We start from the raw sequence: 14,458 nt of genomic DNA, 5'->3' as shown, positions 1-14,458 counted from the left end.
ATCCAGCAAAGTGGCTTAACCATTAATGGGTCCCCTCTCCGTGCGTCAGGTCCAGTCCCGCTCTCCTGGTTTATTGCCTCTTACTCCAGTTCTTTTTCATTTGGCTGAGGAAATGGAAATCTCACACAGGAAGTTCTGGGCCTCATTTTGTGGAGATGGAGTCTGTTTTCTGTTTGTCGGCTGCTCGGTGTGGGACCGCTGCCTGCTCATGTGAACTGCTGCCCATCTTTGGGCAGGAACTCAAACTGGGATCCATCACGTGAGCCTGGCTGCACCAATCCCCCCTTCCCCTCGCAGGGAGCGCCGAGCCCTTGGCCAGGGGCAGCCTCAAGATGGAATTTGTGATTGGATTCACTCAGCCAGCGCTCGGCGCCTGCCCTGGGACCAGCTGCTCCCCCTCCTGTGGGGCACAGGGCTGTGACAATGTCCCCCTGAGGTGATGGAGCAGGTGCAGGCTCCTGTTTGCTCCTTGGGGTGGGAGAAGATGCTGCTGGTGGTGGTGGTGATGGTGGTGGTGGTGGCAGCCCACAGCAGGGCTCTTGGAGGAGTGGTGGGCATAGTTTGGGGGCTCTACTCCACAAGATCCTGATGTGTTCAATGAAGGAATGAGTATCTCTTGTCTTGCTTGGCCTCTCCATGGAGGGTCTCCCTCTTGTCCCACGATGCCCATCCTGTCCTCCATGTTGGCTCCCAGCTCCTCCACTCTCTGGCTCTCATGGAGAATCTGCCTTAGCCACACTGCTCTTCCAGCCCAGACCTCTTGTATGGATGGGTGTTGGTGGTCCAGGACTCTGGGATAACCCTGGTTGAGCTTCCATGGAGATGCAGGTAGTGATGAGCAGCAGAGAACCTGCTCTGCTTTTGGGCATGACCTGGAATTTGCAACATTTGCCCTGGGGATAGGAAAAGAAAAGGAGAGCACTGGGTTAGTGTTTCAGTTCTTTATTGACACAAGCCTGCTGGCTGCCCTGGGGCTCTTCAGGAACCAGGTAGAGCCACCGAGTCCAAGGGTTTAGATAGGAACAGCTTCAAAGAAGTTGAGAAGTAAAACATGGGTCAGAGCAGCAGGCGTGGTGGAGTAAGCCAAGGTTTATGGGCAGGGTGAGCTCAGGAGCAGGGAGAGCATGTGAGGAGCAAGTGCAGATGCCAAGTTAGAGCTGAGTGAGGGGCCTGGGCCATGTCACACATGCTCCTGCCTCTGGGATGTGCTGTGAAATCCCACCATTGCCAACAGAGAAGCTGGTTGAATACTCTTAAACCACTTTCCTTGTCTCTTGTGGTGGCATGGGCACAGAGAAAGGATGTGGAAATCCCCTGAAGCACAGCAGCGCCCTGCAGAGATGCCATGAACGTGCTAAAGCTTCTGGAAAAAACAGACCTCATACCCACCTGGAAGCCCACTCAGAGCCCAGAGCTCACATCAAATGCAGCTCATCCAGGGCCAGAATGCTGGGCTGGGCTCGTGGCCAGCAGGGCAGCTTGGCAGGGCTCAGCCAGAGCTTTGGGCTGGGGCTGTGCGTCCCAAGGCCTCGCTTGCCATGTTTGCAATCGCTCCTTCTTCACATGGGAGAGAGCTGGGGGACTTTGAGAACGTCTAAACTCAGCCCAGCTGTGGCAGTTGGTTTATTGCTTTCAGCTGGTACTTGAACCCGGGTCCTGGTCTTGGAGTCTTTCCCAGGTTTAATCCCCGGAGCTTTCTCTGCAGCTGTATGACACTGCGCTGACCCCGAATGAGGATAGGAAAATAGAAACGGTGCCAAGCCAGAGTCTCTTTTTCATTTGGAGTCTGGCTGTCTGCCCATGACCAGGGTTACATAATGGGAAACATAGCTGGGGCTCTGGAGAGCCCGCGTTTCACCACGCTGCCCAGACCTTCGCGTTCTGATGCTATATATCTTCCTAATTGTAGCTCGGATGCATTTATCACACTGCTGGATTTGAGTCCTTACAATAAAAAAAAAAAAAAAAAAAAAAAGAAAAAAAAAAAGAAAAACCAACCCCACACCAAATTCCTCAGCTCGCTGCTTTCCCCCTTGGACAGAGGTGGAGGGAAAGGTGTGAGGGGTGAGCGCTGCCAAAAGCCGGCAGATGGATGTGAGCCATGCAGGAGTGGGCTCTGTGGAGTGGGATGAGAGCTCAGGAGGCTGTGTCTTCAGGGTCCTTTTTCTTGGTGGGAGCTTGGGAATGAACCCTGCTTCCTGGCAGGCAGCCTCTCCCTACCTGGGGGCTCAGCAGTCTTGAATTCAACCCAAGCGAGAAGCTGCATCTTTCCCCAAATCCTCCCTTCTTCTTGGTCTGGTGCACTCCTGCAGCTCCTGGCCACACTGCATGGCCATCACGGCTCAGGGGATGCTCTGGAACAGATTTTCAGTTGTTGGACTTCCTAACTACCTCTCTGTGTGAATTTGAGAGGTGAAAGGTGTCCTTCCTATTTTGGAAGAGGGGCTCAGCAAGCTTTCCATGACTCTTTCCTCATGCCTTTCCAGAATAGGAGCTAAACTTAACCTTGGACATCTCTGCTTCAGTGCCTCAGGAATTGTGTTTCTGAACCAGGTGTTGCCAGGTCTCCTAGCAGCAAGCAGCTGTCACTCCTGTGTCTTAAAATTAATTTCTGTCTTCATGTTTCATGGCAAACCTTGTGTCGAGTTCTCTGCACGTGGTGGTTTAAGGCAGTTGGAGAAGCATTTTTGAGACCACATGTCCCCAGGAGTGAATTGCAGAGATTGGGGTGTAAAAGCAGGGATTCTGGGAAAAAGGGAGCAGGGTGGCTTCCCTAAGGCAGAGATACGGGCAGCAGATGGGTCAGAAGGTGGATCTCCAAGGAGGCTGCTGTGTAAGTGACTCCATCCCCTTTTGGGATGTGTGGCTGGGAGGAAGGTGAAGAGGGCTGGGCAGAGCTGCTCCTTGCTCTGTTCTGTTGCCACAATTAATCCACTGCTAAATGAAGCACAAGGACTGATGGGGAAGCCACTGACTAGACACTGCTGCAGGGCTGACCCTGGCAAATCCATGCTCCTTCCACACGGGGCCAAGGGCCTCTCAGCTTGTGGAGACTGTCTGCAAGCATTTAAAAATGGTTAATTTAAACCAAGTATTAAATTAAATCCAAAAGCTGTGAGCACATTCTAGAGCTTACCTTCCCAGAGAGATGTGCCAGATTGCTCTCATCACTTCGCTCTCGCGGAGAAGTGTCACTGAGATGGCAGCTCCCACTGGAGCTGGGAGGGATGGACAGAGTCTTGCACAGAGGTGCCAAGACATTGCTGGAGTTTGCTGGAGACTAAATGGAAAATCCCTTTTGCAGATCCCATCCTCAGTAACTCTGGCCACCAGAGTTTCCCTATCGAGACATCAAAGCCAGGGTTCAGAGGTGTCTCAGTAGGGTAAACCTGGCTGAGATTGGAGATAAAGTCAACCAAAAGAGAAGCCAAAAGTCTCTGTGGAGAAGGGGGCTGTGGCAAAGCAGGGGCTGGCTGGGAGGAGACTGCACCTCTCCTGGGTAAAGGAGCTCAGAAGGTGGGTTCCTGAGAGAGGAATGGGTTTATGGATGCCTAGCTGGCCAAAGGGACCATGTGCAGGGCAGAGTGGGGGAAATCACTGATGCACAAGGGCTGTGACCACCTCATCCTGCTCTGTCTGAGCCCACACCAGGGCTGCTGAAGGCCTTTGGGAAAAACCCCCATGGCCCTTTTTACTCCTTGCAAAGGAGACGCTTTTAGTTCAGCTTCCCGTGGTCCGGGAGAGAGGAAAGGCAGGAGGAGGAGGAGGATGCAGAGCAGCTCATCCATCCTGTGGGCACTGGGATCCAGCAGTGCCAGCCCCAGGAGCAGCAGCCCGAGGCGTTTGCCATCTGCACGGCAGCGCTGGGAACACAATGCAGGGCTTCTTCTGCGCCGCTTCCCGGGTTTGTGCTGCAGCTGTGCAGCTTGGATGTTAGTGTTTAAACAAGCTGGTATTACACAGGAAATGGCCACCTCCACAGGCCCCCGCAGGCTTGTAACGTGGGGTCATTGTGCTTGATATTAATCACCAGGCAGCGCGCGCCCCCGGTGAGGATGGCGGGGATTCGGTGAGCATCAGGCTCGCCCTGGCATCCTCTGCTCTCTCTGTGCTTTGCTCTGTGCTTTTTGCCTTGTGGTGATGCCCATCTGGGCATTGTCTCTGCCAGGAGCCCTCCCCATCCTCGCTGGGGCAGTGCTCAGCCCCAGGGCTGTGGTCCAGCTCGCTGCGCTCTCGCCGCTGCCTGGCCGGGCCGTGTCCGTCGGCGTTGCAGCTGGGCTGCGCTCACACTGACAGCTACATTAAACCTGGAATCCTGAGGCAATAAAAAAGAAATTAACTCTTATTTTTTTTTCCCGTCCTAGTGGAATAAGCAAATGTAAATGTGTCTGTGGGGAAGGGAATGAACCCCCGTTCCGAGGAAAGACCTCGCGCTCACCCCCTTCTCGCTTCCTCGGTTAAAAGCTCTGGGAGCCTCGTCCCCGTACCTGGAGCTGCGTGCCTGGGCTCAGTGTCAGTAATTCGGGGCCTCCCTCCTCACAGGGACGGTGAAGCCGTGGCACTGTGCATGCACAGAGCTTCCAGGCACCTGGAGCTGCCTGGGATCTGCACAGAGGCTCCAGCACTGCTGCATCGTGGGGGTGACATAAGCCAGAAATGCTTGGGGGTGGCCGTGAAGTGGTCCTGGGCAGTGGGGAGAAGGAGGCTGACAGGGCTCACAAGTGTTGTGTGACCTTCCAGGGCAAGTGCACGTCCCAGCAGGAGATTCCCAGGGCTGTAGGTGTCAGTGGGAGCCGTTTGTCCTCGCTGGCTTTGCCAGCAGTGGCAGCTGGTGAATGATGGTGGTGGTGGCAGTGATGGGAGATGAGCTGCAGAGGAGGAGGGGGTGGCAGAAAATGGTCAGAATTGATCTCTGCAGTGCTGCCTCTGCCATCACAGGAGAAAACCAGGGAAAAACGCCAGCACTACTTCTTTCTTGGCTTTCTGAAGGCTCTGCAGGGTGCTGCTGGGGTAGCAGTGCAGTGAGAGCTGGCTACCCAGGGAACCAGCACAGCCTGAGGTTTGACTGAAGCGAGCCCAAGGTGGGAATCTGTCACGTCCAGGGCAAATGGGAGATGTGGCAAGGCACTGTGAAGCTGTAGGTGAGGGATGAAGTGACAGGGGCTGCTCTCACACTCAGGGGTGGTGGGGGGTGCCCTGCCTGGGGCATTAGGGAGGAAAGGGAGCTGTTGGGCTGGGTGCCTGCAGGGGCATTAGTAGTGTCAGCGCAGTGACTGTTCCTGTGGCATTTTGCTGACTTTGGATGCCAAGCCCTGTGGAGGAAGATGCTCCCTGTACTTCATCTGTGCTGATACTCCTGCCACCACCACCCTGGCCCTGCAGTGAATCCCAGCCCAGCCCAGCATCCTGCCACTGCCCTCTGCCTCCCTCTCACCCTCACTGTCATCATCATCCCCTGCCTGCAGCTCTGTTTTTGGAAATATGGGCGAGCTCTCTACAATGTGTTTCTTTCCCCTCTCCTCCAGCACAGCCCCATACACCTGGCTGTCCCAGCCCCCTGGAAACGTCCCCTGCATCTCTGCCTGTCCCCAACACCCCAGTGCTCTCATTCCCCAGCATTTTTGGGCACTTTTCCCATTCTTCTCCCTGCTGATGCCTCTGCACCTCCTTCATCCCAGCGAGCCCTCGTGGCCCTGGGGCCCCACCAGTGCTATGTGACTGGCCTCAGGCAGCCAAGCCCAGTTGCCAGCAGGGCACTGGGGGAGGCTGAGCCTCCCAAGCCCTGTGCATCTCCCATGGGCAGAGCTCGCCTTGGAGGTGGCCCAGAGCAGCCCTATCACATCCGGTGCTTGTCTCTGCAGCCTGGGCCGGAGGATAAACTATCAGGGCTGTGGGGCAGTGGATCATTCCTCTTATTATTTTCTTCTTTTGCAGATAGGGGTCGTGGAAAGTTCAGTTCCTTTTAACCCTCGCAGCTCTGTTTATTTTCCAGCTGGTAGCACAAACGCAGCGTTTCCCATTACATCACAAAGGGCCTCGGACAGATCCCTCCGAAAAACGTGTTGCAACTGTTTATTTTTTTCCATATTTAAACATTTCTGACAGCCAGACCTGGCTGAGCCAAGCGATGGAGCTTTGTGAATGAACCCAGCTCCTGGTGTGTCTGTGACCAGAGGGTTTTGCAGGACCTCTCCTCCTTTGCAGGACGTGGGCTAGGGCTGGCTCAGGGACGTGGGCGACTCTGCCTTACATGTGTGCTGATTACGTGCCGGGCTTTGATTAATGGCTCCTCATTCTGCCTGGCTCCCAGGACGCTCTTGAAAACAAGATGTTTCATTTCAGTGTGCTTTCCTGGTACATTGATTCCCGTAAATAACCCAGTGCAGACTCTGTCCACCTGGAGCAGTTCAAAGAGCAGGGGGCCTCCCTCCAGCCCTGGGCTGCCTCGGCCCGCACCGGTCACTGCTGCACCCCTGGGGATGCTGGATTCCCTCTGCTTTCCTCCAGAGGAGCAGCCCACCAGAAGCACATCAGCCCCAGTTTCCCCTATTTCCTACTTAAATCCCAGTTTACATCTTTAAAAAAACCCCAATCCGAGTGTTTGTAGGAACAGGAGGGGGAAATGCAGTGCGAGGCAGCCTGGTCAGCTGTAGTACCCCCATGCTTGTTGCTTGCTTCCCTACTTTCTCCACACTGGCTCTCTCTGGGGTGCTGGGCCTTCCCTGGGTAGTGATGTGTGATGGATGTTTGCACCCTGGACATCACTGCCACTCTGGCAAGGTGAGACATGGCAGAGGTAGCTTTGCAGGTCACTCGTGAGAGTTAAAGCCCACAGCCAGAAGCAAAACACGGCTTTAACCCGCCATGGCTGGGTTTAGCTGTGAAATCTCTGTGGCTGCAGAGAGATAAGAGCTGTGTGAAGGAGAGGATGCTCCGGGGTGAATTGGAGCCCTCCAAGAGCCCCTTCAGCCCCGACAGCATTGCGGGTGTTCACTCTGTCCGTCCAGCAGGCTTTAAAATTGAGTAACACCATCTGGAACGGGCTGGGCTCTGCTCCCCGCGGGCAGAGGTGGGCAGAGCAGTGGGAAGGGACATCCCGGGAGCTGTCCCCATGCAGGGGGACGGTGGTGGCCGGGGTGAGGGTCACATCCCCGGCCCTGGCAGGGTCGGTGCCAGCGCAGCTGCGGCGGGGCCGGCCCCGGGGCAGGGCAGCAGCAGCAGCAGCAGCAGCAGCGGTGCCGGGCTCGCCTCGCCTCACCTCTCTGGTATTCGCTGCAGCATTGCAGGCAACTCCCAACGCATTCCAGCCCTGAATTGCTCACGTCTCTCCTCGTTCTCCCAGGGTCTCAGTAGATGTGTGGGCGACGCTGGCTGACTTCTGTAACATACTGACCACAGTGAATCAGTCGGAGGTGCCCTTGTACAAGGACCCAGATGACGACCTTGCCCTGCTTAGCCTGGAAGAGGATCGGCTGCTCTCGGGCTTCGTTCCCCTGCTGGTCGCCCCCCAGGAGCCCTGCTACGTGGAGAGGACCTCGGACAAGGTCAGCAGTAGGCCAAACATCCCCCCTCGATTCCTCCAGACTTTTATTCTTGGGAAGTTTTCTGTGCAAACGGAACACGATTAAGTCATTGAGAAGGGTGTTAAGGGAAAATATCGACCTTTCAGCCGCTGACATCCAGCTCTGTGTCATGAAAACCCCTCTCGACTTCCTCTGGTGTGTGTGTGCTCGCTGGCATGTTGTATATACGATCATTTCCTCACTTGTTTAAATAGTGCAGCTTGTGTTGGCAGAGCTCTCGGCGCACTCCAAATGGTTTGCATCATGCTTAAAGCACCCTCCCCCTCCCCCCGGCCACAAAACTCTGCCTTAGGAAGGCAGCCAGGACTTTTTTCCTTCTCTAAAGAGGAGAGTGATAAATAGGTGACTAGAGAGAAGCAGACACCATGTGTTAACGTACAAAAGGCTTTTAGGAATATGAAGCATTCCCCACTGCCCGCTCTCTATTTTCCTTTCTTTGCTCTAGGAGCCCATTCTAGGCTGAACTTTCCTTTGGCTGTTTGTTTTTAGAATAATGAAATCAGTTCCCTTGTTGATGTGGGGTTTTGGGTCTGCTCTCTGCCACCACCTGGCCAGGAGGGATCTGGGGGCTGCACTTGGAGAATGTGTGTGAGCCTGGCGGGGGATGGAGGAGGCACAATGGCATTTGTCATTTGTTTTGCACGCCCTTGGAGGCACGGCAGGATGAGAGTGGCTCTCAACAGTTTCCTGCTCGGAGGCAGAGCTGCAGCTCCAGGAGCGTGGCTCATCTGGGAAGCTGCAGTGTCCCCTCCCTGAGGGGCTGATGCTCCAGGAGGAGAAGTGGGGATGCAGAGCAGGTTTCTGTGGAGAGCCTGTGTGTGACAATGGAAAGGTGCCTTTCCCTGTGCCACTTCTTCTTCGTGACATTGTCCTGAAATGACAGTGAGAATTTCTCACAGAGGGACCCGAAGGTGCAAATTTCTGTTTCACTTCCCTGTCTGCCCCAACCTGTGCTCATAGCACTGCCTGCAGCACAGACTCCCAGTAAAACCAGGAGCCCTCTCAGTTTGGGGAAGGAGCTTAGTCCAGGAAGTGTCTGTGGAAACATGAATTTTCAAGGCTCTATTTGGCAGGGTTAAAATAAGAAGTGTGCAGTTGCCCTTGCTGCCCTAAGGATTGCCCAGTGTGTGTGGTGGCCTCAGGGGGTTCTGCTGGGGACAATCCAAGTGTCCCTGTACAGAGATTCTTTTCCCAGCAGCCACAAACCAGAGCCCCCAGCAGGCAGATGAGGTGGCTGAGCAACTCTGATATCCTGTAACTTGTGGGAGGGGGTCAGTATTCCCTGAACTCTGCCTCCTCTAACCACACACCAGTTTATTTGGAGTGCCATCTACCTGCCCTGCCAGGCACTTGCACTCATCTCTGTGTCTGTGTCCTGTAGCTACACCTGAGTTACCCAGCTGAGCTCTCCCTGCCCCAGCTCCCTTTGGCTCTGGTGCTTTGTAAAGGAACTGCACAACTCCACAGGTGGGAGTTGGTGCCCTCACAGCTCAGCACCAGCCACCCAGGAACTCAGGAATATCAGGCATGGTGTTATCTCAGTTCTGCTGAAAAAGCAGCACTGATCCCAGAGGGAAACAGCCAGGCCTGGCTGTGCCTGCACCCCTTCATTTCCTTTTGACCAGTGTTTTTATTGATGGTCAGACAGGTGAAACAGCAAGTGTGCATGTTCACTGAGCAGAGGACACCTGAGAGCAGGAAGGAGAGGACAGTGAGTTAGCAAAGACAGCTCAAAAGCCTGATTTCCAAGAAGGGCCTGGGTGAACTGAGGCTTTTTAATCTAAAGGAAATTCAGGGAAAAGGCAGAGAGGAGAACAAGGTGTCCTCCAGCTCCGTGTTGAAAAGCACAGGAAGGAACAGGCAGAAATTGTAGCAAAATAAATTAAGAAACTTCAGGAAAGGTTTCATATCTTTGGGTAGTTCAGCACTTGAGAGCAGCCTCCTCAGTGAGTCTTGAGGAACTCTCCAGCCTTGGAGATTTTAAAAGCAAGCAGGATGACTCTCTCAGGTACAGCTTGGGCTGAGGTAAACGCCTTGGAATTGAAGGCAAAGTGACCTCTTTGGGTGAATTCAGCCCATTTTCTGCCATTTGGAAATGCTCTAGGAAGAGACTGCAGTGGCAGCTGCGTCAGTACAGTCAAGTGACTGCCCTGTTCCACAAATGTTATCCCTCTGCAGCATTAATGAAGGAATTGTTGGGCTCTGCAGGAGTGGGGTGCTGCAGAAGGCTCTGCAGAGCCAGCCAGGACCGAGAGGCACAAACCCACATGGGACTGACTGTGAGCAAGACACAAGAAGACACTTTCTAGCAAAGAATCCCCCAACCCAACCTAAACTTGTGTGCCATCTCCACTGCACCATCTGCTCCTTGCCCTCCCTGTAGCATGCTGAGCCCAGGTGAATCCAACTCCTTGGCAGTTCATCAGTTCAAGGTTGGACAGGGCTTGGAGCAACCTGCTCCAGTTAGTAGAAGGTGTCCCTGTCCATAGCAAGGACTTGGAACTGGATGGTCTTTAAAATCCATTCCAACCCAAACCATCCTGAGCCTCTGGATGCATCTCTGGGCTGTTTGCACTGGAAGGTCTGTGCTGAGCATGGTGGCATTTTGGGATCTGTGTCCCTGAGCCTCCAGCAGGCAATGGCAGCAGAGCAACTCTCTCTGGCACTGATTTTTTTCCCATACTGATGTTTCATTGCTTTTTAGCAGGAGTTATTTTTTGCACCAAATTTCTTTCTGTTGTGTTCTCAGTCTTGGCCCAGTTTTCAGCCCAGATTCTTTGCTGGAGAGGCAATGAGAATGTACTGCTCTTTATATGGCACAATGTGAATGTCTTGTGGGTTCTGGTGTGCCAGAGTGACTGTGGGTCCCTTTTCTACCTCTTGCATGGCTAAGAGGCAGTTTTACTACAAGGATATCTCACCTTGCTTGCTGATGCTCCAAATCCTTTGCCCATTTTTTTACCCTCTAGCTTCTTAATTAGTTTGTAACATTTCAGAGGAAAAAGATCTGTTGAAAGGCAGAACCAGAAGGAATTGGGTTTAAAATGATATTGGGCTCTTTGCTCTACCAAGAGGGTGATTGTTTTGTAAGCTGCATAGGACAAACACTGTGCTTCCCACTCCTTTTTGTTCTCCACGTCCCATTTAGCAGATGGAGTGCAGAATTCAGCCAGAGTTCCTCAGTAAGTTTTTGAGCATTTGGCCTGGCTCTTATTTTGAGTGAAAACGTTCTGACTCCGTTCGCTGCCACGGAGCCGCGCGTTCGAATTCCTGCTGGAGCCAGTGGGACACTTAGAGCTTCCCATCGTCTCTTGCACTGTCATTGGAGCTGTAACCAACAAAAGCTGGCTCTGGGGTGAGCAGAGCTCAGAGTTGTTTTCCTGGGTGTGTGTGTTGGGCACATCTCCACTGCAGCTTGTGTGATGGAACACCACCGACCGTACCAGTCAGCAGCAAACTATGCAGCCTGGTGCCTGAGCTGTCAGCTGTGTCTGCAGCCTCTGCAGCCCAAGGAGACTGCCAGGACCTCCCTCACCCAGCCTTGGACCCCAGGCAGGAGCAGGGAGCAGCAGCATGGCTGAGTTAAGGTCGGGAAGGGGGAAGGTGGCAACTGTGGAGTCATGGTGGTGGCAATGGAAAACACTTGGGTCCTGGTGATGGTGCATGAGTGCAGCCCTGGGAACCTGGGGCATGTCCTGGATTCCTCAGCTCTCACTGGATGCTGTTGTCTGGGGAGCATCCTGCTCTGCAGTGACCCCATGGAGCTCGTGGCAAAGCTGGAAGAGGGCTGCAGATATCCCTGGTGTGGAGCAGAGCAGGGAGGTTCCCCTCTCTGCAGGCAGGGATTGCTCACATCCCTGCAAGCTCTTCATGGGCTCAGCGTGTGCATCCCCCAGCACACCCTCTGCCACATGCCCCAGCCATGGGCAGATGTGGAGGAGAAAGTGTTAATGTCCCTTCCCACAATAAACCTCTCTGCATGGGGGGTCCTGAAACCTGAGCCTGTCTCTCCTCCCCCAGCCCTGACACACGTTAATAAAAGGTTTTTAAACGCCAATAAAAAGGCAGCAGCCCCAGCTCACCAGGTCCGGGGCCCAGGGTCCTTGGGAAGGCACTTCACAAATGTGTTTTTTGCATTTTCAGGCTTTTGGCTGGTGAATAAGATTGAGGAGAAATACTCCTTCCCCTGATAACAATACAGTGAGACGCAGGATCAGCAGTGTGTGGATTAAAACCAGACGGTGCATGATTAATACATGTGCTTATAGGGCCAGTCACCGTGGTTCCCTCCTCTCTAACAGAAAGGCACTTTTTTCCCTTTCCCTCATGTGCATGCTCATGTGTGGAGTGGACTGTCTCAGATACTCACCACTCAACTGGTCTCAACCCTGTCTCACCTCACCAGGCAAATGAAAGCCCTAAAACGCGAGGCTCTGAAAATTAATTAGCAACGTTTTACTGCCAGACCTACAAACTGAGGATTGCATGGCTCCTCCTGCTCTGGGGTGGCCAGTGAGCTTCCCACACTTGGTGCTGTTCCTTGTTTCACTCACCTGTCAGTGCAGATAGCCTGAATCCCAAGCTTTATTCTCCTTAGAAATCCCAAATCTCCTTCCTCTGCAGTGTCCAGCCCAGGTGGATAGTTCAAATGTGACCCTCTCTCTAGTTGCCCCAATATGCTCAAGACTGGGCAGTAGCTGTTTAGGAGCTAATTATTATTTAGGCTTGGGCTAAAATTAGTCCTGTCTTGTTATTCACTTCACTTATTTATGGTATTTCAGTGTTCCTAAGACTCTCAGAGATCTCTTGGCAGCGTGTAGTCATGTCTGAAGCTTCTTGGAAAGGGAGCCCCAGGTTTAAAAGCCCAGGAGGAGTAGCTGTTGGAGTGACTGGGCTCTGTCATGCCTCTGAACACCAGGCTTTTTGTCTTTTCTGAGACCTAATGACTCCTGGAATGCCAGGGATTAAATCCACCTTGGAGTGGCCACACTGTAGTGATTTTGGGAGGACTTTTTGCAAGGCATCAGAGAAAAGGTAGCAAGACCAGGGCTCTGAGAACACAAACTCTTTGTAAGCAGAGAGAAAACCCCAGTGAGCAAATGTAACTTGTTTTCTCAGCATCCTTTCCATATTCCCATTCCATAGCCTTGGAGCATCTCCCTCCAGCTGGCAGGCAAATGCTCTCAGCCCATGAGAGCGAGAGCTTCCAGCTTGGAGTTTGGTCCAGAGAGGAAAAGGGAAACTGTGAGCAGAGATGGGAGCCCCAAGGAGGAGAGTCCAATGAGGAGTCATCCTTGAAAAACTCCTTCCATTCCTGCCTGCCTTGGTTTCCAAACAAGCAGTGAGAGATCCCTGCCACGGGCAGCCGTGCTGGGAGTGGGGATCTGGCAGGAGCTGGCAGCCCCGAGGCGGCAGAGTTTGAGGTGTTTACATTTTCTGACCAGTATCTGAACTCCATCCCAGCCTCGACCTTCCCTTTCATGTGCTGCCTTTGGATTGTAAAAGGCAATTAAACTAAATTATGGGCCAGTGTTGGAAGATGATGTCACGGGGTGGTGGAGGAGAGGCTGGATTTTATGCCACCATGGAGGTAGCATGGGGAACATCACCTGCTTTGAACTCCTCAGCTGTCCTTGGCATCACCTTGAACCACCAGTGCCAGGGGCTGTGTGGGCACCATGGGAGCCTCTCTCTGCCTTTGCCAGGTGCCTTTGGCACAGTGGGAAGTGCCAGGCTCAGTCCATGTTCCCAGTCTGGGTGGCAGAGGAGGCAATGCTGGTACCTGTTGTGCTGTTTAAATACAGCATTGTAGCAACAGGCACAAGTCCTGTCCAGTGACTGCTGCAACATCTCCTAGGGCTGCACAGGGCATCTTCCAGAGAGGAATCCTGTTCAGTTATTGTTTGGCCTCAGTTTTTAATCACTTTTTAAGCCAAGAGAGTTCTGAGGATATTCTTAAAATTGAGTTTCTGCAGCTAAAAGTGAAGGGAACTGATGGCAAACAAGCACTAGCACGGCACAAGGACGCTGAATCCAGCACTGTAGAGATCTGCAATGTGGAATAACAGTTCAGCCTCTTGAAGGAGGGGTGGGTTAAAAAGAAGAAAAAAAAAACCTGCAATAAATCTAGCGAGTGGAATCTGCGGGAAATGATCCCATCTGGAAAACTCCAGTGCTGGTGCTGCTGAAGGCTTAAGGAGCGATGCAGATCACAAAAAGCAAAGCCTGCAGTCTGAGGATGACAGGCTGCTTAATTGATGTCCATTGCAACTGGTACTCTGCCAGTTTATGTTGGCCACCTGCCAGCGTGCTGTAATTTTGGGGCCAGGTGTGAAGCGTTTCTGTTCCATCTTGTTCCCAAGCACCTACAGAAGCCTCACACATCTCACTCGAGGCTGCAGCCCTGTAGGAAACAGCTGTACAGGTATAGGTGAAAGGAAATGTCACAGCTGGGCTGGGAGCCCTCCCCCGTGCCTTGCCCAGGGCTGTGTTTGGGGGGCCACCCCCTCCCCTCCGCCCCCACACTGGCTTTGGGGAGGTGGTCACTGTCACAGGCACACCTGCCTGTCTGTCAGCAAGGTGCTTTGAACACCAGGGAGCTGCTGGGAAGAATGCACAGGTCAGAAACTCCCTGTTCAAAGAGGAGCCCAGGGTGGTGTGTGTGAGTTCTGGGGATGGGGAATCCATCCCCGGATGCTGGCCAGCTGGGGAGGCTGTGGCCATCTCCACTGGTTTTTTCTGCCTCATGAAACCACAAGGAAATTTCCAACAGCAGGTCTTGTAGAAAGCGCAAACCCTTGATTCTGGAAGGCTGAAAACCCTTCAGGATCCTCAGCAAATTGTCACCAGGCCCAGTTTCAGTCACTGTTAAAAAC

At 53.3% G+C, this 14,458-nt stretch overlaps 1 protein-coding gene across 2 annotated transcripts in view; it reads left to right on the top strand.

Annotated features, from left to right (window-relative positions):
- Positions 1-14,458, top strand: part of SMG6 (SMG6 nonsense mediated mRNA decay factor) — a 105,528-nt gene that overhangs the window by 52,458 nt on the left and 38,612 nt on the right. For both annotated transcript variants that reach the window (XM_058817578.1, XM_058817577.1), the window contains exon 13: positions 7,343-7,544. In XM_058817578.1, coding sequence (XP_058673561.1) covers positions 7,343-7,544 — 202 coding nt within the window. The remainder of the gene's footprint in view (positions 1-7,342; positions 7,545-14,458) is intronic.

The sequence above is a fragment of the Ammospiza caudacuta genome, chromosome 20 (assembly GCF_027887145.1).
Source record: "Ammospiza caudacuta isolate bAmmCau1 chromosome 20, bAmmCau1.pri, whole genome shotgun sequence".
NCBI classification, from domain to species: Eukaryota; Metazoa; Chordata; class Aves; order Passeriformes; family Passerellidae; genus Ammospiza; species Ammospiza caudacuta.
Note: the sequence above shows the minus strand (reverse complement) of the source record. Positions and strands in the feature narration are given on the sequence as shown.